This window comes from Vombatus ursinus, unplaced genomic scaffold (genome assembly GCF_900497805.2).
Source record: "Vombatus ursinus unplaced genomic scaffold, bare-nosed wombat genome assembly UNPS02014335.1, whole genome shotgun sequence".
Classification (NCBI taxonomy): Eukaryota; Metazoa; Chordata; class Mammalia; order Diprotodontia; family Vombatidae; genus Vombatus; species Vombatus ursinus.
The window spans coordinates 431,108-456,026 of record NW_020954113.1 but is presented as its reverse complement, the minus strand read 5'-3'; the positions used below and the strand labels follow the sequence as shown (position 1 = coordinate 456,026).

General features: G+C 39.2%; 1 protein-coding gene across 1 annotated transcript in view; it reads left to right on the top strand.

The window, feature by feature from the left end:
- Nucleotides 1-20,610, top strand: part of FBN1 (fibrillin 1) — a 303,144-nt gene extending 282,534 nt beyond the window's left edge. Inside the window, exons 59-65 of the mRNA XM_027860924.1 lie at nucleotides 63-185; nucleotides 2,090-2,206; nucleotides 2,448-2,576; nucleotides 4,078-4,197; nucleotides 9,979-10,210; nucleotides 15,410-15,581; nucleotides 17,002-20,610. Of these exons, the coding sequence (XP_027716725.1) occupies nucleotides 63-185; nucleotides 2,090-2,206; nucleotides 2,448-2,576; nucleotides 4,078-4,197; nucleotides 9,979-10,210; nucleotides 15,410-15,581; nucleotides 17,002-17,391 (1,283 nt within the window). The 3' untranslated portion in view covers nucleotides 17,392-20,610. The remainder of the gene's footprint in view (nucleotides 1-62; nucleotides 186-2,089; nucleotides 2,207-2,447; nucleotides 2,577-4,077; nucleotides 4,198-9,978; nucleotides 10,211-15,409; nucleotides 15,582-17,001) is intronic.
- Nucleotides 20,611-24,919: the final 4,309 nt, after the last annotated feature.

Below are 24,919 nucleotides of genomic sequence, written 5' to 3'. Positions count from 1 at the left end.
TTGTAGAGTTGGTTGAAATCTTTATCAGATCAAAAAATCAAACTGTTTCTTTTTCACAATAGATCTAAATGAGTGCAACCAGGCTCCCAAACCCTGCAATTTCATATGCAAAAACACAGAAGGGAGTTACCAGTGTTCATGTCCAAAAGGATACATCCTTCAGGAGGATGGGAGAAGCTGCAAAGGTAAAAAGACATTTTTTTCTTTGTTTCAGTTATTCTTTCACCTGCCACCCATGCTCCATTCTCAGAGGCTGCAGAGGAGACTTGATGCTATTTTCTTGTATTCAAGTGGTGCTCCTCTGGGGTTAGTGCTATACTGGGACCTCCCCACTACCCACTTCCTGTGGCTGGTGGAGGGAGGCCAGGAACAGGGAGGTCCCAGTGTGGGAGCAGCAGCAGCACCCATCCAAATTTGCCACCTCTGCTTCTAGGGTTTCTTGAAGCAGGGCAGGACCAGCCCAAGGCCAGATCTCCTGACTTTGGGCGGCTGGAGTAGGGCTCATCTGATGGTCTCCCTACTTTGTCTCTCTGTCAGCTGTCTCATTCATTCATTCAAGATGGATTTTATTGAGTGCTTACTATGTGCATAGATAGCACCATACTAGACAGAGGGGACACACATAGGTCTTGCTCTCTAGGAGCTTATCAGAATAGTTGGGGGAAGCTTCATGGAAGGAGGCAGAGCTTGAACTTGGGCCTGAAGAATGGGTAGGATTTGAGCAGGATTAGGTGATAGGGACAGCGAAAATAAAGAAAGCTTTATTAATATTACTAGTGATACATTGTGGTGCTATATCACTGTTGTTTATAAGAAACCACGGAGTTACCCATCCTAAGTCTTTGTCTGTCAGCTTCAGAGTACCAGCATGATAGTCAAACTTTGTTGTGTTGCTGTTTTGGGAAGGGGATGTGGAGACTTAAAGAGGAAACATCAGAGCGGGGGGAGAAGTGCAGTAGTAAGGATCAGATGTAGGTTCCCCCTTCTAATATATGCTGTTGTTACACAGAAGCAATCTTGTGTTCCTTTTGATCAGGTAATTAGAAGAAGCCATCCAGAAAGCTAACATCAGGCAGTTAGCCTTCCCACTAAAACACAGAAGGGAAACCAGTCTGGGAGAAAAATAATGAAGATTCTTCCAATTTATGAATAGACAGATGGAACATTTACTACTTTAATGGTCAAAAATAAGAACTTTGGAGCAGAGTTGCTGACTGAGAACTCACATAGAATCATAAGTTGACAGAGTTATAACTGAGTGCATGCCAATTGTGTTCATAAATTTAGATTTAAATAAAAAGGATAGTACAGAGAAACAAAGGTGCCTGACTGTCCATAGAATTCTCCTTTGTGAGATTTCACTGAAGGACATTAAGTGTTTGCAGATAATATTAATTCCATAAAAAGTTGGAGTCAAGAATGAGCACATCATGTTCAGGAACCTATAAGGAACCTTGCCTAGCTGGTGTAGAATATTTGGAATGGGGAAACATGAGATTGAAGGAAAAATTCATTTTTAAAAAGCAGTTATGTTATACTTGCCAGTAAAGGTCTCTTCTTAACTTTCTTTCTGGTTCCTCAACTTTGTTTCATCTGAAGGGGAATTCTTAACAGGAAAAACCAGCTTTTTAAATGATGTCATTTGGACAGATGAAAAACAGTTAACAGGAATGAACCAAGAAGATTGATTTCATGGAATTGGGGGTCTCTTTTTATCTTTTGACAAAATTGATTATTCAGTTGTCCTGGAAATTTGTCAAAATTCTTAAGATTTGTTCTTGTTTCAGTTTATACTTTACCCTAAAAAAAAAAAAACCTCTTACAGTATAATATCTGCCTCCCTTAATTAAAGAAGACATAGTTTACCACATATGCCAAAATTTGTCTTTGGCCTAGATTGAGACTACATTATATTACTGCCGCTAGACCACAGAGCCTAGATTTTTATTTTTGTTTTTGTTTTTGCTTGCTAGTCTGATGAATTCTGGTCAGTGGAGTTTTGATACTTGCAAATCAGAATGGTTCCCCATAGTTCTTTCTGCATTTGTCTTGTAAGCTGAAAGCAAAGACCTCTCTTGTTGTCTTCTAGATCTTGATGAGTGTGCAACCAAACAACATAATTGTCAGTTCCTTTGTGTCAACACCATTGGAGGCTTCACATGCAAATGTCCACCTGGATTTACCCAGCATCATACAGCCTGTATTGGTAAGTGGCATTGAAAGAACTTTTGAGTGATTTCAAGATTTTCTTCTTACTGTTTCTTTTTACTATTCCCTGGTCTGAAGACAAGGCAAATTAAAACTTGAAAAACAGGTATATGGATATGTTTCTTAGCAAATACCAGGTTTGTTTCAGCTTCGCTAAGTGACTTTTAGTTCTTACTGTATTTGAAACTCTACATTGAAAAATTTGGAAAAACCCACACTTTCATCCTTGTTTCTTTTAGATAACAATGAATGTACCTCTGAAGTCAACCTTTGTGGCGCTAAGGGTGTTTGTCAGAACACTCCTGGAAGCTTCACTTGTGAATGTCAGAGGGGCTTCTCACTAGATCAGAGTGGAGCCAGCTGTGAAGGTAAGCCGAGAGATGGACTCATTTGTGTGAGCATGTGAGATGGGGCAGTCTACCGAGGAGAGGAGGAAAGAGCATAGAGACTGTAGTCTGTCAGCTTTATGTCATTATCATTGTCAATCATCATCATTCTTTGTTGTTTCACATTTAATGAAACATCCTACACTTGCCACTCTTGTGGGCACTGTGAAACAGTGAAATTTCATGTGGAAAGTGAGAGATCTTTTTATTCTTTTTGAATTAGCTCTTCCCCAGGATGCATCAAGTCCTACTTTTTCCCATTAAAGGACAATTCCTTACAAGTTTCTTCCAATGGAAAGCAGCACACATTCAGGAAAAACCAAATACTCTGAGCCTCTAATTTGACCCAGTAATTTTCTAGTGAGAAGCAGCATGATGTAGTCACTGGAGAGCCAGCCTCAAAGTCAGGAAAACTTGTGTTCAAATCCTGCCTCTAATACATACTAGCTCTTTCACCCTGGGCAGACCACTTAACTTCTTAGCTCACGTGACACCGAAGACTATAAAACACGGAGCAAGTGTTGAACTGTGCTGAGAGAGGAAGTTTCTTCAGTGGGAAATCTCTATACCTCTGAAATCACAAGTCTGGCCCTTCACTCCTACACCTACCCCCCAAATTCTGGTGCTCATGTCCATAAGAGTAGGGGTTATTTTGTGTGTACAAAACCTGTAGAGTTATACATGGAATCATAGATTTAGATCTGGAAGGGACGTTAGAGGTTAGATAGCCTAGGGAGGTTAAATGAATTGTCTAAAGTCACATAGGAACGTATATGATTGTATGCTTAAGGCTTGATTAAGGTTTATGGTACAGCCTCAACGTACTCCAGTGCAGAGCAAGCAAGAGTGAGAGCTATGAGACCGGACTGTGGTGTAACCTAGTATATAGCTTCTCTGAACTGAGCACACAGTGAACTTTGTCCCAGTTCCCATTCCTGAAGGAATGTGCCTTTTGAGACACTAAACAATTGAACAAATTTTGCTAGTCACTGCTCTTTTTAGATGATGATTCCTATTCTCCAAATGAAAAAGTGCCACCTGTTTTCCATACTGAAAGCAAAAGGAACATACTATGTTTACAAAGACCCAAATGATCATGGATTTAGAACTGGCAGGTACCTCAGAACCATCTAGCCTTTTAACTTTCATTTTACAGCTGAGGTAACTGAGGCCCAGGGAGGTTAAGTGAAGTCACACAGGTAGTGTCATAGGAAGAATTGAAACCTAAGGCCTCTAACTCCAGAACTGGTTCTGTTTCTAATAGAAAACACAATGAAAAACTAAGCTTAGAAGTCTGGTCTTAATCTTATAAGCAGTAAGGAGCCTCTGAAATTTTTTAATGAAGGATCAACATGATGAAAAGTGTTTTGGGAATATTAATCTGCCAGTGGAATATAGTCTGGATTGAAGGGTGTGAAGACAGGGTGTCTAGCTGAAAGTCTCTACCTTGATATTTTAAAGGATCTGTGATTTCTTCTTCTAGATGTGGATGAGTGTGAGGGGAACCACCGGTGCCAACATGGCTGCCAGAACATCATTGGAGGATACAGATGTAGCTGCCCTCAAGGATATCTCCAGCATTACCAGTGGAACCAGTGTGTGGGCAAGTAGTTTTTGTTAGCAAGATAAATTGAAGATGACATTTGGGAGTTAAAAGATCCTTTTCCTTGTTGAATACTTTTGAATTGGGCGTTAAAGCCACAGATGAGCATAAATGAACATAACCATTGGGAGGGTAGCAAAACAGAAAAATGGGGCTTTTTTGTTCAAAAATGGACTTTTGGGAACCTGCCCTGAAATCTTCAAATGTTTCTTTGCATTCTGATTCTGTTGAATTGTTGGGAATAGTCCTGAATTCATTTCAAGGAGTGAAAAAAAAAAAGGTGTATAGGTCTCTTTTTAGTCCATTTTACTCCTTTTGGTCTTCTTTTAGCCCATTCAGTGGTTCACCTTGTGGGCAATCCTATGCTGTTTGTTATTCAAACGTATCAGCCAATAACTGCCTTCAGAGCACTCCTAGTCCTGGAGACTTAAGATCATAGAATTTAGGGTTGGAAGGGATCTTAGAGATCATCTAGACTAGCTTTTTCATTTTAGAAACAAGGAAACTGAGGCCTAGAAAAGCTTAGTGACTTACCCCAAGATCATACAGGTAGTAGAAGCAAAGCCAGTATTTGAACACAGCTTCCCTGAGTTCAGATACAATGTTCTTTCTACTATGCTTCAGTGCCATCTCTAAAGACTGGGAAGCTTTGAGGACGAAGTCAATAGCCATAGAAAGATTTTTTTCAGGAATACTAAAATCTTCCACAAAGGGAAATCCATAAACTCCTCGTTTAAATTTGATATTATGTTACTTGTCATTTTCTGGCTCAATAAAGTCATGACAAATGATTTCTTCTGATGTAGATTATATACTGTTAGCATTTTAGATCTTGAAGGACCTCAGAGAACATTTGGTCCCACCTCCTAATTCAGCAGATGAGGTAACTGAGGCTTGAAGAGGAGTTAAATGGCCTGCCCAAAGTCACAAAACTAACAGGGCTAATTAGTAGGGCAAACACTAAAACCTAGGTGTTTTAATTCTCTGTCTACTCTTCTTTCTGCTCTACTGTCTCCCCCAAAAGTGTCATCTATTCATTTAATGAGTATTTATTGAGCTCCTTCACAAATCTTAAAGACCTCTTCGGCTTTAAAAGATCACTACTATTAAAATTATCCATACTTTCCAGATAGTCACCATTTCACAAGTAGCAATTTCTCCTCTAAAATCTCATTTACTATGCTCCGAGTGAAGAGGCAGCCAATAATTTTCTGTTTGCCAGGATTTTAAAAAATCTTTTGTCTGATTTAGTCTTCATTTCACATAGTGGAAAAATGTAATGGCTGAGATAACCAATCCTGGTAAAACTTAACTTTAATAATTCTTTGCTTGGATTTTTGTTTTTTCTTAGCATTTTATAAAAAATGCCTTTGTTCATTATCATTAAGTATAATTTGAGTGAATGCTCTGGTTTTAATTATTGAATTTTTCAATCTTGTGAATACCACTGTCTCTGATGGCCATTTGGACAGGACTGATCCACTTTTCTTTATGTAGACTCCCAGAGTTTCTGATCTGGACAGAACAGGACAGGACCTCAGACAATATCTGTCCAACCTATACCTGAAAAAGAATTTTCCCCCTTACCCCCAACCAAGTCCTATTCCAGTGGTCATCCAGGCTCTATTTGAAGGCTCCAGTGGTGGGGAAAAATATAAGGCATGTGTAACTAAAACTCATGAGAGAACTTGGTCAAATGCTTTGCTGAAATGGTATGTCTACAACATTCCTTCCCCAGGGCTGGTAATCTGGTGTCATAACGCTGGTGAAAAAGGAAAGTTGCCAAAAGGGACGACTAGTAACTGTCAAAAAAGGTTAATTTAGCATCTTCCTAGGCAGGCTGTTTCACTTTTGGACAGTTGTAATTGTTTAGGGGTTTTCCTTTATATCAAGACAAAAAGCAGACTTAGCAATTTCCACACTAATTCTGTTCTCTGGAGCCAAGAAAAATAAATCTAATCTCTCTCTTCCCCATGAAAGCCCTTTAGACACTTGTTAACAGACACCTTATATTGTCCTCATTCAGTCTTCCCTCATCCTGGCAGAGCATCATCAGTTCATTCAGTGCATAGCATGGTTTCCAGTGCCCTCAACATCCTAGTCAGCTTATGCTTTTTTTAAACATGGCAACCAAAATTAACCACAGTCCTCCAGGTGTAGTTTATCCAAGGCAGAGTACATTGAGACAATGGACACCTTCCTTGTTTGGACACTATTTCTATTAATGAAGCCTACAATCCTAGCTTTTTGGATAGTGTTGTGATATTAGCCTATATAGACTGTTAATCCATTATAATCCATAGATCTTTTCCAAGTAAGTTGTTTTCTAACCAGGCCTCCCCTATCTTGTTACTTGTGAAGTGGATTTTATGAATATATGTAGAAACTTAAATTCACCCTTCTTAAGTTTCATCTTAATAGACGCTGATGACTGAACTCAAAGAATAGTTAATTAGTCAATCCACTGTTAACTTGGAATGAAGAAATAAGACAAGGAGAAGCCCTTGGTCTTATTATGTTCAGTGTTTGAGTTCAGTCATCTATCTAGTGATATCCAGATATGCGAAATTATACTATCATCCCCTGACGTCCTTCCATCTTGTTCACAAGAATGTTATGACTTTATCAAGTGCTCTGGTGAAATACTATGTCCATGACTTTTCCCTGATTGAACAGTCTAATCAACCTGTCAAATTATAAAGGATTTAGTTGTTTACAAATCAATTCTAATAGATTTTTGAAACACAATACAAATGTTATTATCCATGTGGTACAGATTTTTAAAAACCTGAGACTCAGAAGTGATCTCTTTGAGTTCCCTTTTTGCGCTGTAGGTATAGTCCTAAGTCTTTACAGTTTATATTTGATTCAAAGTGGACACTGATACATCTTTTAATTAACTATGGCCTTACAGTACAACAGAATCTGAGAGCTGAGAGGGCCATTTGGTCCAAACTGTAAATCTGTGATACTTTGAATCTATAATAGAAAAAGACTCCCTCCTACATTGTATCTGACAAAAGAGGAGTACTTCAGCCTGTGCACAAGGCAGCATGACATAGTGTAAAGGGTCTTCAGTTTGGAGTCAGAGGCTGGGATTTAAATCTAGCACCCATTCCAGTATATCACATTACAGGTCAGTAGTTCATCATGCCCATTGTGCAAATAAGGAAAAGAAGTCTCAGAGAGATTAGGTCAGGGCTGGGGAACCTGCGACCTCAAGGCCACATGCAGTTCTCTAGGTCCTCAAGTGCAGCCCTTTGACTGAATCCAAACTTCACAGAACAAATCCCCTTAATAAAAGGATTTGTTCTGTAAAACTTGGACTCAGTCAAAAGGCCGCACCCAAGGACCTAAACCTTGAGGCCACAGGTTCCCCATGCCTGGATTAGGTGATTTGCCCAGGGCCAAATAGTTGGGGTTTCTCAGAGCCCAAAAGAAAATCCATATTTCCAGAAGTCTGGTAGACTTGCCTCTATACCACAATGCCTTTGCATGTTAACCAAAACACTTATTGTTTCTAATTAAATTTTATTTTTTAATCAATGAGAATTTGCCTTTTCTCCCTCCCACTTCCCTCTGCACATTGAAAAAGAAGGAAAAACAGAGCCCCTGTTACAAACACATATAATTAAATAAAACAAAATGCTGTGTTAGCCATGTCCAAAAAAAAATATGTTCCAATCTGTACTTTTTGTCTGTCTTCTCCGTGGCAGGAGGTAAGTAGCATGTCAGAATACTTATGTTAAGAACTCTCTTAGCAGCACATTTGTTACCTGCTGAAGCTTTTCTGCCAGTCCTGAAATTCATTGTGGGTTTTAAGGTGGAAGAATTATTCTAAAAGAATGGGAGACCCAGTGTGTTCAGTCTTCATGCTGATTTGAAAAAGCTTGTTACCATCAGATTTAATAGGTGTATTCCCTGCAGAATCTGCCTCTCTTGTGGGTTTTCCAGAATACATGTACATATACTGAAGTTTGCCCTTAGCTTCTCCACGCCACACTGAACTCTGCAGACAGTGCAGATGCTCTTGGCAGGAGGTACATCTTGGCACAGAGAGGCCTCTTCAGGGATGGTGCAGACATGCCAGAAGGCACTGACTCATCCCCAGAGCTTCCACCTGGCTTTTAGAGGAGGGCCTGGAGAATGTTTTGCAGATTTTTGAGAGAAATTACAAGTGCAGTAGGCACTTTCGTTAGGATCTAGCAGGTGTATGTGGGCAGAGAGGTACATTTTGAAAAAGAACGTGGAGAAAACAGGTTTTATGAATGTTATTGGTTTAGTTGTGAACTTTTCTTTCTTTGTAGAGAACTTGAAGAATAAGTTTCTTTTTATTTATTCATTTGTTTGGTTTTTTTATTTTCCTTTTATTTTTTTATTTCCTATTATTGAGTTAATATATGATGAAAACTATACAACTGATAGGTTCAGATGGGGCAGGACATTATAGATGCTTCAGAAAGAAATTCTTACTGTCAAAAACCAATACATTTGGAACTCAACTGAGGGAGGAAATTAACTATACATGCCTCCCCCCCAATCACTTACTGTTCCCCGTACCCCACTCATACTACTTCCATCTAGGCTTGCCTTCCTAATGAGTTAGTGTGGAAGTTGATATACCAGCAGCAAGAGGCCTAGACACATTTTGCTCTTATCCCTTGTGTGGGGTACCTGATTAAAAGTCATTGATGTGTGTTTTTTTCCCATAGAAATAAACAATATAAAAACAAGAAAAAAAAATTTTTTATTTTACTTTTATTTCTAAATTTATAAACAATTTTATTTCTATGTTATATATACTGTATATAATTTATAATTTTATTTATAAATAAATTTTATTTATTATTAATTTAAATTTACTTTTTTAAAAAATTAATCTTTTTATAGCCAGAAAAATTCTTTCCTCTTGCTGTAGCCAGACCAATAGTATTCACTTCAAATTGATGGAAACTACCATTCAAGGAAGCATAACATTTGTTCTTGGAAGGAATGAATGAGCATTTATTAAGTCCATATTATCTCCAAAGCTAAAAATGATAAGCACTGGGTATACAGATAGAAAATCAAGACATTTCTCATTGAGTTCATATTCATAAGAGGAGACAACTCCCATAAAGGGTGTTTCAACTGCGAGTCATATGGAAAAGTTCAATGGTCCATATGATATCGCTTCAAAGCACATGATAGTACGTCTTTTTTAGCGTCATTTCCATTGATAAAATTGAATCCATTGAACTATTTTATGTGCCAAGGAATTTGGGGTAAAAACCTTCTTTTCTCGTTTTTCAGTGGCTGTGGCTGCTGAGGAGTCAGGGGCTGCAGCACCTGCAGGGACAGTTGCCAAATCTGTCCATAAGGATTGCTCCCCTGAATAATGACTTTGGGGGCTGGGATTGAAGCAGGGCCAGTAATCTGTCAATGCTATGGGTCCTTCTCATGAAGCAGAATTGAGAAATGGAATGGCTTTTGGTGAAATTAACCCCCACGCCATCTGACGGCTGTCCATAGGGAAGTTTCTATCCGCAGTGCAATGTACAGTGGGCCCACCATTCAAATGTTTTGTTGTAACCAAAATCTTTAAACAAAAGTGAACGTAAAAAATTATAAACTATACATTATTTATTTGAATTCACAATCCACCACTCTTCCTCTCTCCTTCAGATGTTATATGGCATTAGAAAAAATAAAGAGAATTTAATTTAAAAAAAGTTATTTACCAAATCGTTAGAAATGTGACTATGCATTAAAAACATGAAGTCTCTGATGCTTTTCCTCTAGATGAAAACGAATGCCTCAGTGCACACATATGTGGAGGAGCCTCCTGCCACAATACCCTGGGAAGCTACAAGTGCATGTGTCCCACTGGATTCCAGTACGAGCAGTTTAGTGGAGGATGCCAGGATGTCAATGAATGTGGCTCAGCTCAGGCCCCATGCAGCTACGGGTGCTCTAATACAGAAGGAGGCTACTTGTGTGGCTGTCCACCAGGCTACTTCAGGATCGGCCAAGGGTAAGCACTCACTTGTCTGTCATTTAATGAACTAGAGATCCTGTCACTCACATCATGATTAAGGAAACCCAGATCTTGATTACATGTATGTTGATGGAGAATAGCTCGGGTCTGCATAACCACCAAATCACTTTACACTTAGCTTTGGAAGTATAGCTAGGTGACATAGTGTTTAGCGCATTCGACTTAATGCTCTAAGGAAGACTTAAGTTCAGATCCTGCCTCAGACACTTAACAGTGATATGATCCTGGGCAACTCACTTAACTTTCTTAGCCTCAGTTTCCTCATCTTAATGAGGAGATTTCCTTCTAGCTCTAAAATGCTAATCCTAAGATGTTTTTATTCCTTTGAAGATAGGAGTCCAGTTCTGTGAACTTGTTGTTGAGGGACTATCTCATGATCCAATTTTTTCATCTTCATCATTTCTTCATTTTGGTGATAGTATACCCCGCTTTTCAAATCATTATGGACCACTAGCCTAAAGTAGATCTGGGTTCATGCTACACATTTGCTGATTTACATCTTCCACAGGGCTGAGATTGTTTGGATATGACATACCCTGCTGGTCTAAAGTGAAGAAATATTCTGCTTTTGAGGATCTTTTAAAGTAGTACCCAAAAAAAAGTCACACCTGAGGCAGTGTGATATGATGGGCAGAGTACTAGACTCCGAGTCAGAAAGACTGGGTTTGAATCCTGCTTCAGATACTTAGCTGCGTGGCCTTGGGAAAATAATTTACTCTCTCTGGGCCTCAGCTTAATCTATAAAATGAGGGGTTTTGATGCTGTCCTAAAGATTCCTTCCAACTCTAAATCTATGATTTATCATCCCGTGATCACATAAAAATGTAAGCAGATTTTAAATTTTGCTTGCCATTTGCAGGTTTGAATCTACATAGAAATTATAAAAATGAACATTTTTAAATGATAGCTACAGTGGGTAACCAAGAGATTATTCTTCACTAATTGGTGTTTTAGTTTTATTTTCATGTGGCCTGGAGGATGAGATAAAAACTGTTCCGTGAGGCCCTTTTCCCTAGTAAAGGGATCCATTGACTGAAAGCTGAAGAACCTGAGGCTTAAACAATGTAAAGACAAAGTCCTCCCTTGTACTTTAGCTGGCCTTGAGAGGGGAAGAAGGATCCCAGAATTCTTATTTTAAATTGGCAACATTCTGACATTTTTGTTTAAAACACCAGATTATTCTTACCAGGGTGGTCTTTGGTTTTTTGACACACTATTATGAAGTGGGTTCATAGAATTGAAGGTGAAAGAATATATTTTTTTTGTTTGATGAACATCCCACAAAATGACAGTGCTGGACAGAGATTCCCAGATGTTTGTGTCCAGTCCTCAGAAGCTTTCTATTTTGCATAAATTTGATGCCAGAAATATTTTCCCAGCTGAAATTGAGGCTCTCTGACTTGGCCACTGGCCAGTGGATTTGGTAGCCATGTTTCTTGAAGGAGATGCTCCTGGGACATGGAAACACTGGAAATGGGGTCCTGAGGAAGGAAGCCAAGGTTACCAAATCAGATTTTATTAAGTTTAACATGCAACTCTATTAAATGTGTCTGCACACCCACATAGAGTGTGAAACCTTTACATTACTGTTGTCACATGGTTTATATAGAAGAATAAAGAAAGGAATCTGTAGCCTATGGAACAGCAGGGAGATTGTTGAAGAAATAGCAAAGTGCAAATCTCTTTCCTGACATCTGTCTTTGAACTTTACGGTACCAAGAGAGAGAATGAATTGTGGAAAACTGGCTATCTCTCTATATCTCTCCTCCCTTTAGTGGCAAAACTTCTTGAGAAAGTCATCTACAATCTGTGCTTCTACTTCCTCTTTTCTCATTGGATTTTAAAATCTAATGTATTTTGGCTTCAAAGCTCATCATTTAACTGAGAGAAGCAGCTGGTGAATAGAACACTGGAACTTTAATGAGAAAGACCTGAGTTCAAGTCTGTCCACAGACACTAGCTCTGTGATTCTGGGCAAATCACTTAACCTCTGTCTGCCTCAGTTCCCTCAACTGTAAAATAAGAATAATAATTACAGCTACCTTGCAAGATTGCTGTTAGGATCAAATGAGATAATATTTGTAAAAAGTGCATAGCACAGTGCCTGGCACATAGTATACAGGTGCTATACAAATGTTTATTCCTTTCCCCTGAAACTAACCTTTCCAGAGTTACCAGTCATCTCCTATTTGCCAAATCTAATAGCCTTTTCACAATCCTCATCCTTCTTGACTTCTCTGCAATCTTTGTTCCTAGATATTCTCTCCTCTGTAGATTTTCCTTTAATTTGGAAACAGATCATACATATATGTGCACATGCACACAGACACACACAAATGTTATGACCCATGTGCAACAGCTTGCCCATTTGCAAATAGCTGCATCTTTCTGTAAGATACAGGAAAGAACCTGTCCAAATTCAGAAAATTATATTTTTGGGCTATTCCGAATCAACTCAGGTTATTAAATCAAATAGTAGTGATGTATATTTAAAATAGCTTCTGAATTTAGCTAAGTATTGACACAGTGGATTGAGAAACCTAGAATCAAGAAGACTCAAATTCTAATCTGCTTCAGTCACTTACTACCTGTGTGATGTAGGGAAAATCGCTAAAAACCCAATCTGCCTCAGTTTCCTCATCAGTAAAATGGGGATAAGAATAGCACCTAACTCCTGGGGTTATTGTAAGGATAAAAAAAGATGATATTTCTAAAGTGCTTTGCAAACCTTAAAAGCATTATATAAATGATAGTACTTGTTATTGTGAAATGCTTTTAGAACTCTGAAAAGTAGCTAAACTAGTTGTTTTTTAGATGCAGATTTATTATTCTGCTTGGCACAAGTCTGAGTTTTATATTTTTCACATCTTTGAATGACCCTAACTAGTTTCCTTCCTTTAAGCAGTATTCATGTGGCCATTTGTAAATGTAAAAATGAGCACACTTTAATATATTGACCATAGAGCATGAATTAATTATATACATGTGTTGTATCTTTAAAGTATATGATATTTACAGCTAGTGGTGAGGCTCATTAGTACAAATAATACAAATTACTGGATAATCCACTCAGGGCTTTCCTCCCCTTCAGTTCTGTTCTGTTCACTAAGCATTTTTATGTGCCAGGCACAGTTAGGCAGTAGGATTACAAAGAAAAAATAAACTTGTCTTACCATAATGGAGCTCATATTCTGTTGGAGGGAGACAACATATATACACATACATAAAAACTATATATATATATATATATATATATATATATATAAAGTTTTGGGGGAACAGGTATACAGGGTAGTTAAGGGGGGACAGGTATATTATGCAGAGCAGTTAATGCTAGAATAGAGAACACAGTGAGAAAGTAGGGGAGAGAGGGATAGAGACATGGGAATAAATTGGCAGATGAGAGAACTAGGGAATGGTAGTCTAGGAAAGGAGCTTTAGTTTTTGCAGCCTACAGGTCATTGTGTGTTGAACCATAGGAGAGTAGGTTGGCACGCTCTTCCAAGTAGCAACGTCAGTGTTGCTTTGGTTATCAATCCTCAAAATAGAGATGAAGAAGGCAGTAGATTGGTGGAGCAGGCACAGTGACAGGACAAATGTCTAGTACCTGATGTGTTTGAAATACTTATCCTTAGCCCAGTTCAACTCTGCCCCAAAGCTCACTCCATTGTTGAGAAACAGGAGGGTTCTTTTTTTTTTTTCCTGAACTGTTGTCTGGTATGGATTAAGAGGACAGCAAGCCGTATGTCCAATACCTGAGCCTTCCTAATGGTCAGGACAGAGGTAGGTGGAGTCCTGGGACTAGACTAGTTATCGAAAGATGAAACATGCTTAAGGCATCTTTTGCAACATCTGAAAAAATTAACACAGAGATCAGATAAGCTATTTTACTTTTGTTCAACAATCTCCCTGCTGTTCCACAGGCTACAGATTCCTTTCCTTATTCTTCTATATAAACCATGTGACAACAATAATGTAAAGGTTTCACATTCTATGTGGGGGTGCAGACAAGTTGTTCACTCATTTCAGTTGTGTCCAACTCTTCATGATCCCATTTGAGATTTCTTGGCAAAGTTACTGGAATGGCTTGCTATTTTCTTCTCCAGCTTATTTTACAGATGAGGAAACTGAGGCAAACAGGGTTAAGTGACTTGCCCGGGGTCCCACAGCTAGTAAGTGGCTGAGGCCAGATTTGAACTCAGGCAGTTGAGTCTTCCTACTTCCAGGCCCAGCACTCATCACTGCGCCACCTAGTTGCCAAATAAGGAAAGGTGACAAAAGCTAGAAAGTATTCCTAAGAAAGTGAGATGATGAATTTAGATTTTTTTTTCCTATCTCTGCAGCGCTTTTTCTTCAAATGACCCCCAGTGAAATTTCTGGGAATGTCTGATTTCCAGATAATCACCAGATTCTAAAGCAATGAATGAAGTTCTGCATTTAGAATTGAAGTACTTGGCTTTGACTCTCAGCTCTGGTCCTTACTGCTTGTGTATTACATATCCTTCAAGTATTGAAATATTATGTTAACTTTTCTGGGCCTCAGTTTCCTTATTTTAAGTTAAAGAGGTTGGACCAGATGACCTTAAGGTCCTTTTTAGCTCTCAGTCTGCAATTCTAAGACCTTAGAGCTCATCTAGCTCTAAGATAATGCTTATCCTTGCTCAATAGATGAGCCCTTTGTGTAGCATCTCAGAGTGTTCATTCACCCCTTGCCTCTAATGTCAGGGAACTCACTACATCAAGGCAGTGCAAACTTTTGTGTAAACGGAAGAGAAAGACTGGTTCCTGGGAACCTTGAAATCCATGAAAAAACTCACCAATCTGCAATATTTCTCACATTCACTTTCTTTTTTTTCCCCACTTCTTTTTTAATGCTAACTGCCAACTGATTGCTATATTAAGTTTAGAAGATAATTCAACAGAGAAATAAATGAAACAGGACAGTAGAAAGGAAGTGACAAAAGCTTCAGGGAGATAGGGAATTTCCCTGAGACCATAGATCAAGCAAAATAACCTCTAACTGGTAGGTTTTGGGACAGGAAGATCATCTGAGTGACAAAAATCCATGTGTGCAGCCTGAGGTTGACTCTCGTGCTTTGTCTAAACTCAGCACATGATTAAGCCTTCATCTCGTGGTCCTGGTAAAGAACTTATTTGCTTCACTTCCTTCTTCAGGCATTGTGTTTCTGGAATGGGAATGAGCCGAGGTGCCGAGGCCCCTGTCAGTGGAGAAGTGGATGATAATTCCCTCTCGCCAGAAGCTTGCTATGAATGTAAAATCAACGGCTACCCAAAACGAGGCAGGAGACGGAGGAGCGTTAACGAAACAGATGCCTTCGATGCAGAAGTGAGTGAGAAAAGAGCCTCTTTCCTGTCTGATCTCTCTTATTGGGGAAGAGTCTCTGGGGCCCTGGGTTTCCCCCACAGAGATGCTCTGAAGTGTGAAGGAATGGCCCGAGGAAAACCCAACCCCTTAATTAGACGTTTCAACGTTCCCTAGGATCTAGGCTGTATTTTACAAGTGTCTGTGGGGCTTTCTGAAGTTGCTTGCTGCTATTAGGGAGTGGTCATCTGAAGATTTTCACATACTTGCTCATTTCCTCTGTCTCGCCAAACAAGAATGTTAAACACCCACCCAAAGTCTGCCCAAAGTGCGAGGCCTGAGAGCCAGGACAGCAGGTGGGCAGAGTAGTGAAGTGACATCGTGTGCCCCAAATGAGGACGCCAAGTCCTGGAAGCAGGAGGTCACTCTGCTGAAAAGAGCCATGTGGAATATGTGGGGAAAGTTGGACAGAGGGCAAAAATAACACTGAGCTCTAGCAGCCTGGCTTCCTTTGCCTTACGACTGCTGCAGCCTTGGAGTCGGCTCTCAGACACATAGACATCTGGCCCTGGAGCCACCTAATCCAGTACATATGTTCACCCTGTAGTGCAGAGAGCCGAGCAAGAATTTCAGTTGGAAGTACAGACTATGGGAGGGTCATCATTATGTGTGTACATATTTAGGATGTGTGGCTTTGAATATGTGAATAAAATTTTAAAATAGGTCTGTCCTAAGGGGTCTGCACAACAGCCCAGCGTCAATAAGCAGAGAATGAGGTGGCCCTCTGAAATTAAAAACAAAATAATGACCAACTAAGGCCCAGCTATAGGTGATTTCACATTAGTTTATCTCTTGGTCAGTTTATGATTTTAATATCAAAAAGTTTTACCTCTGTTGTCTCTCTACATGGCAAGAATAGAAACTGCTAAATTTAACAGTTGAGAGAACTGTAGTTTCCCCACCTCTATTGATAAATCTTTTTCTGACTCTGGGCAACTCGCCTGGTCTCTATAAGCCTCAGTTTCTTCATCTGTAAAATAAAGGGATCAGATTTGGTCTTCCATTATTCTAGGTATAGTTTTAATGTTTTCTGACCATGCATTTTCAAAATGACAAATGGTATAGTGGGTAGAGTACTGGCTTTGGAATCAGAAAGGACTTGGGTTCAAACCCTTCCTCTGACACTGTGTAACTATGGGCAAGTCACCAAACCTCTCTGTGCCTTAGTTTCCTCATCTGTAAAATGAGGGGACAGGGCAATGTGGTGGCTAAGGTCTTTTCCAGCTCCAAATCTATGAACTTCTGATCCTATTGTGCACCTAAAACTATATTATTGTGATGTTAAAGATCTCCTTGTCATATGAGAAAATTTTTTAAAAGTTTAGTGTTTATTTTTTAAAACAGACTCAGAAGAAACTAACTATACTGTGCCCTTATTCCACAGGATCAGCCCGAGATGGAAGCCCCAGTGAGTCTGGCAAGTTGGGATGTTGAGAAGACAGCTGTCTTTGCTTTCAACGTTTCCTCGATCAGTAACAAAGTTCGGATCCTGGAACTCCTTCCAGCCCTTACAACTCTAACAAATCACAATCGATACTTAATTGAATCTGGGAATGAAGATGGCCTCTTTAAAATCAACCAAAAGGAAGGCATAAGCTATCTTCACTTCTCAAAGAAGAAGCCAGTGGCTGGAACCTATTCATTACAAATCAGTAGTATTCCTCTTTATAAAAAGAAGGAACTTAACCAGCTAGAAGACAAACATGACAAAGACTACCTCAGTGGTGAACTGGGTGATAACCTGAAGATGAAAATTCAGATTTTGCTTCATTAATTCACCAGCCAAAGACCAAATAATGAAAAAACAAAAACAAACAAACAAAAAAAAAAACAAAGCTAGATAGGTAGAACTGAATGTTTCTCCCAGTCAGATTCTCCATATCATAGGTACAATCTTTCACGACTACATTTGTATTCGTGAGCATTATTGTATTATGACATAAGCAAGGTACAGGATGAATACCCTAGCTCAAAACAACCACTTTCTCAGGCTTCTCATGAGTGTAGCTGAGCTGCCTTGGCATGATGTATAATGATATGTTGAATCTTGAAAACCGGGACATATTTCCATTGGAAGTTGGCCATTGATGCTGAGACATGTCATCCTTTCAGCAGAGGTACATGAATGTGCTTTCAATTGATGGACAGTTCAATTTTTAAAATTTTAAAATTTTGCTTTTCCAACTACAACATACTAGGTCAGCCATTTATAATATCTATTTGGTGCTAGTAAATTTTCAAACTAGATTTATAAATGCACTGTAATATTTACACAACTTAGAAGCCAAATTGCAATTATTCAGTTTAAATATTTCATTAATTTCAGTCAACCAAAGTTAGCTCAGTAGCTTATCTCAGTTATAACTATAATACAGTACATGTAAATTAAGTGTGTGTATACTGTAATCGTGCTATTTTTATCATTGAAGCGTTTGTAAACTAGAGTAATAATACCCTTAATGTGAGGGTTTATAATGGTGCTTATTAAGACCAACTACTTGTTAACTATACACCAACCTAATGATGAAATGTCTGTGACTTACCCAAAACTGCACTGAGGTCAAGAAGGGCCAGTAAACATTCTCAGCCATCAGATGACCCTCAGTGCCCACCGTACATCTTAATATTGTGTAACATGTGCCAAGAGTACCCATAATCATCCTTATCAACAAGGGCTCAATGTCATGAATGTCACAATAAAACAGTCTCTTTTTTTAGTTTATCCTATGACTTGGTTTTCTTGCTCAAAGTCCTGGAGTGAAATGTTTAGACTTCAGGTCCTGTAGTTACTGGGGCCGTACCAAAGATTAACTTGAGCAAGATTTTCCCAGTTCTAAGTCACTCTGCGCCTGTGAATCACAGCTTCTAAAGATGCCTAACTTATAACGCCTGGAAGACTATAGTCTGGCATATATACATACAGCCAGTCTGCTGTTTTGTTCACTGTATTTGATAAAGAGTAGAGGAAAAAAAATCTGACGTCCACAATTTCACATAGCAATTAAATTATTTCATTTTAATGAGTTACTCCACCAGAAATTCAGATTGTGGCTTCCCCTCTGAAATGTGACCTAATTAATCTTGTGATTTGGGAACTTCAGTAGTTCCAAATACCGTTAAATATAAAGTTCAGTCCTGTTCTGAGAACATGTGTGTTTCATTACCAAAGTTTTATCTGCTAACCCTGCCCTGGCCCCCAACTGTTGGCAAGCTTTAGGTGTTCCATTTTTCCCCCCTAAACATCCATTGTTAGTCAATTCCATTCTAATTAGAAAGGATAATTGAGCATTGAGTCCTAGAGAAAGCAATAGCCTTTCTTTTCTGGAATGTATAATGTGAAAATGCCAGTATTTTGATTTTTGAGTGCAATAATATATTTTTAGCATGATAATAGTCAACCGATATGGAACAGTTAAAAAAAAAAGAGGGAAGTTTAACAGTTTATGGCAGTGAAAATACAAGAAAATTTCAAAGCTGCTTCTTGCTTAGTCTAGGGAAGAGAAGACTGAGGGTGACTGTGGTAGTCATCCTCAAATATTTAAAGGGTTGTCGCGTGGAAGAGAAGTTTTTTCTGCCTTACTCAAGAGGACAGAACTCAGGAGAAAGTTGAAGGGTAGCTTACTCCTAGGAAGGGCTTTCTCCGAGTTTCATAGATTCAGAGGTAGAAAGGAACTTGACGATTGTCTAGTTGGAGCCGTCCACACTGCCCACCCTTTGGAGTAGTGAACTCCCTGCCACAGGAAATGTTCAAGCTCAGGTCAGGTGACCATCTACCAGGGATAGTGGAGGAAGAATGTTGCGTTGGGAGGCAGATTGGCCTGGACGGCCTCTAGGGTTTCTTCCATTTCTAAGAGTCTGTGATCCCACCATAGGAGAATGTGTATTGTAGTTGTTAGAAGGAAACGTGCGTAGCGTCATAGCACAACAGTTTATGGAAGGGAAATATTTTTTGATAATTCAATCAGTGCAGTATTATCTTCAATAATGGGTTTTCTGCGTAACAAACATAACGATATAAAATGGAGTTGGCACATAGTGAATCACTTTGATATTTTTAATAGACTAAGTCTGGATTTTATTTATTCCAAGGCCAAAAATTTTTAACAGCATATTTTCCAGGATTTCTAATGCTTAACACTTTCCTGGTCCTACCATTGTAAATATTCCTATTGCAACAAGTACTCAGAACTCTTTTAACCCTGGGGTTTAAACCCCTATCTTTCCTTTGATTTTGTCTGACGTTTTCACATTAATTTGACTAGTTATAGAGTTTGGTTTGTATCAATCTTTCAGAAGCTTGAAAACATTTGGGGGAGGGGGTGGGGGAGGATGGCACAGCAGGGAAATTTTATCTTTCTGCCCTGGCCTGTTTCATTGGCCAATACTTATTTTGTAAGCGGAGCTGAAATGAACCCAGCTGGCTTTGTGAAACATTTTGACATGCATAAACAACTACATTTCAGTCCAGCAAATAGCACTTTACTAAGCCAAAGCAGCCTTGGGCACTGCCATTACAAAGATCATTAACAACTTTTAGAAATCACATCTGTTTTGTTAACTGGTAAAGATGAGCCAAGTTAGGTAGGAGACAGATTCATTTAGCATTTGCTATAACATTACATGAGACTAGTTAACTAGGGTCTGTCAGGGATTTCAAAATCACAGTAGAACATTTTAAATGTGAGTCAGATTTGTCATTCGATTCACTTCAACAAGCATGATACCTTTAAATGGCTTGAAATTTAATTTGGAGTCATTTTTTCATTTTTGGTTTTACTTGTAGGTCTTAAGCATACTTTTTTTAAAAAAAAGTTTAGTTTCTTGTTCTTGAACTTGAATTAATATTTGGGGATGTTATTTTTAAATGTTTAGCAGATGTACTGCTGTTTGGTGGATTATGCACCTATGTATGACTGAAGACAGTGTTGTTACATCTTGCAGTTTAAAATAATGTATTTGTAATAAGGGTAATCAAATAAACCAGTTACCTTCATTTGGCTTGGTACTTTGGACTTGGTAAGCCCCGTATGTGACAAAATAAAGGTTCTCCAGTGTTCTCCTGGGTTTAAAGCCAGGAGCCAGCTGTGATTTTTTTTTTTTTTGCTTTGCAGATTTCAGTGTGTTTAAGGTGACTTGGCTTACTTTACAACATTGGATCACAAATAAAATTTTTGGCCTATTCACACATGTCTATAGAAGCCTGAGTGCCTTACGATAATGTCATGTAAACTTGACAGCTGACATGTATTTGGCAAAACATGGCCGTTTTTACAAATTCTGTCTTTCCAACTTAACTTTTAATGAATTCAGAATGTTTCTTTTCTGCAAGCAAGGACACTGACCTCATACAAGGGCACAGGCTTTTTATGGATTCTTGGTCTGAAGTGAATTGTGATCTTTAAAAATGAGTGTCAGTTTTATTTTCTGCTTGGAACATCAGGAAGGAACCCCTTTTCAGTAGGGGTGAATCATAGCAGGTAAGTGGATGTTTTTTTTTTCCTAATTAATATCCATTCTGTGCAGAGACTCTTGGCTCTTCAGCTCATAGACCTTCAAGCGTATTATTTCAGTGAAGTGTATTTTTTGTTTTTCCCCAAGAAAGAAATTTCCTCTTTAGGCGCAGTTTATCAAAATGATAAAGTAATTCACCATTTTCCCTGTTCTTCTCTTGGGGCTGATGTCAGTCATAACCATTTGACCAGAGCATGGCCTTCTGAAGCACTCTGGAACTGATGTTAGGCAGCAAGGTGTGGCTTCAGGCAGAGAAGATGCAATGCTCCCACAATTCCCACTCCTCTTTCTTCTCCCTCCCTTTTCTCCCCTTTCCCCCTACCCCACTTTGATGTATTTTTACAGCTATAATGGAAGTTGTAGGCTATTGGGCAGAAGTTGGAAAGGGACCCTACTTCCTTTTACTTTTAAAGTACTCTTCTCTGGGGGGATTTAGATCAAACCAGGATTATTAAACTATTCCTTCCTCTATGCGTTGATGCATTCAAATGTAAACTGATAATAATCACATCTTCCATCAATTCTGCCAGATATATACAGAAAGAAGAGGCTCTCTTAATATTGCTGCTAAATAGGTAAACCAGTATGAGCTTGGAATGTCAGAATTACAAAGGCCAGACTTTGATTTACCTATCTGAATCTAGTAATATCAGCTTGAGGTACAGTTCATTCTTGTCTTCCTTTGAACCCAGAATAACTTTTATTATACTACATCAATCAACAAATATTTTAAGTACCTATATATGCCAGGCACTGTTAGGCCCTGGGGATATAACAAAGAATGGAATAATACTATTCTCAGGGACTTTAGATTCTATCAGGGAAGACCAGTACAAAATATAGAAAATAAAAGGTAGTTGGAAGAGCACTAGCATTTAGGGGATGGTGGAATGGAGGTGAGTGGGGAGAGGAAATCAGGAAAAGAATTTGTGAAGATGGTGTTTGAGCTGATTCTTGAAGCAATAGGAGTCTGTGAGAATCTGGAAGAATTGGGTTAAAATCCCAGCCCAGACAAGTACTAACTGTATGAACCTGGTCAAATCAGGCAAATCACTGACTCTGTGCCTCAGTTTTCGTATCTGTAAAGTGTGGGAATATGCTTTTCATTCATCCTTATACCTACCCTAATACTTGCTCACTTGAGCTAACATATTCAAAGACTGATGACCCATAGTTCTTTATCCAGTGTCAGTTTCTTGATTATCAGAGGCAATGAACAAACACATCAAAAGAAAAGGGTTCAAAGACCAGTCATCTAAAGTTTCCTATGCAATGTCTCTGTTTCTTGATCAGTGCGGCCAGTAAACAAACCTGTCATTCCTTTGAGGCCCGGGAGAGTTCACCCCTAGTCCAAGTGAGTCTTGCTATCTTGGGGATCAGATGGGTCAGACAGAATCAGAAAGGAGCTCACAGCTCATTTAGACCAACCCATATCCAACTAGGAATGTCCTTGATAATATCCTTTACAAGTTGTTATCCAGCCTTCCCTTAATAATCTGCAGTAAACAGAAGCCCAATACCTCCTGAGACAGTCCATTCCACCTCCATACAGTTTTAATCATTATGGAGATGTTCCTCAAATCAAGCTAAAAAACCAGTGTGATTTAAACAAATACCTAAAGAGTTGAAGTGCCCCATTGCTAGAAATGGGTAGAAATGGAGGATAAGGAAATAGGTCACAAATGTGACCTATTTCCTTATCCTCCATTTCTACCTTGTTCAGTGGTCTGTTGTATATTTCCACCCCAATATAGCTTCTATTTCTCTCTCCTGTGATCCTCAACCAAACACTCTCCATCTTTCTTCCCCCTTCATGCATTTCCTCCCATGAAAACTCACATGGTACTATTGTCTTTGTATCTTTGGAAATTCAGAAGTTACCTAATGAAAAAAGAGAATTCCACTGGTTTTAACAGCAAGATAGTTCATCTGTCTCTAAGAAGGCAGAGTTTAACTCCATCAAAAATAAAGTGCAAGCAAAGCTTAGAGAGATACAGGATTCTTGGCTAAGTAAGAAGGAAGATGAAATTTAGTTTTATGCTGATAATAACAATCCAAAGTGCTTTTATGATTCCCTGAAGGCTATTTATGGGCCAAAGACCTACAGTGCATCTCAACTTCTCAGCACTGATGGAGCCACATTGATTAATGCCAAAGACATGATCCTGGAGACATGGGCTGAACACTTCAATAATGTTCTCAACAGACTATCATCAACCAATCCTGAAGTCATTGACCATATACCTCAGATTGAGGTAAGTCCTTCAGCAGAACTTCCAACTGAACAAGAGATCTTGAATGCCATTAGGCTCTTCTTGTGTGGCAAAGCACCTGGTGCTGATTCTATTGGGCAGAGATTTACAAGGAAGGGAGTCCATTGCTCTTACAAAAGATGACTGAAATCTTCCAAATTATATGGCAAGAGGAGCTTATCCCCTAGGAGTTCAAGAATACCTCCATCATCCATCTCTATAAAGGAAAAGGAAATAGGTTGTCCTCTGACAATCATGGGGTGGGGGTGTCTCTCTCTTAGTCATTGCCAGCAAGGTACTTGCCAGAGTCCTCTACCCGACAGCCAGTGTGGCTTCCAAAAGGACCAAGGAATGTTCAATGTGGTATTTGCTGTCCAGCAACTCCAGGAGAAATGCCAGGAGCAGAATAGAACAGAACACAATACTTATCAATCTGACCCAGGCCTTTGATACTGTCAGTCATGAGGGCTTGTGGAAGATCATGGCAAAATTTAGTTGCCCAGAGAAGTTCATCAGTATTGTATACCAGTTCCATGATGGCATGTTGCTTGCACAGGTTCTGGATAATGCACAATGTTCTCTCACTTTCCCAGTCACCAGTGGAGTGAAGCAGGGCTGTTTGCTTGCTCCCATGCTTTTTAGCATGATGTTTTCAGTGATGTTATCAGACACCTTCAAGGAGGATAAAAACAGCATCAAGGTTGGCTACCACACCTATGGTAAATTAGTTAACTTGAAAAGGCTATAAGCCAAGACTAAAGTGGAGGGAGAGCTGGTGCACAACTGGAGTACAAATGATTGTGCCCTCAAAGCAGCCTCCAGGGCTGAGATTCAACAGAGTATAGACTGATGCTTTGCTGCTTGTGTTAATTTTGGCCTGATAATTAGTGCCAAGAAAATAGAGGTTCTTCACCAGCCAGCACCACACCATTCATATGTGGAACCATAGGTTACAGTAAATGTAGAAATTTTGATTACTGTGGATAAGTTCACTTACCTTGGCAGTAGACTTTCCACAGATGTACACATAGATGATGAGGTTGACACATGCATTGCCAGAGTCAGCTTAGTGTTTGGGAGCCTCCAAAGTATGAGAGAGAAGAGGTGTTAGGCTGCCTACCAAACTGAAGGTCTGTACAGAGCTGTTGTGCTGACCTCTTTTCTGCATCCCTGTGAAACCTGGACTGTAAACCAGCACCATGGCAGGATATTGAATTGCTTCTATTTGAATTGTCTTAGGAAGATCCTGAAGATCACCTGGCAAGGTAAAGTACTGGACGCTGAGATCCTTTCTCCAGTTGAACTACCAAATCCTACTGCAGAGAGCATAACTCCAATGGGCTGGCCACGTTTTTAGAATGCCAAACATGCATTTGCCTAAAAGATTATTGTATAGAGAACTCACACAAGGCAAAAGCTCACATGGAAGATGGAAGAATCAATACAAGAACACTTCCAAGGTCTCTCTGAAGAACTTTGGATTGTAAGACAAAGGAGACACTGGCACAGGACCGCCCACTATGGCACATCTGCATGAAA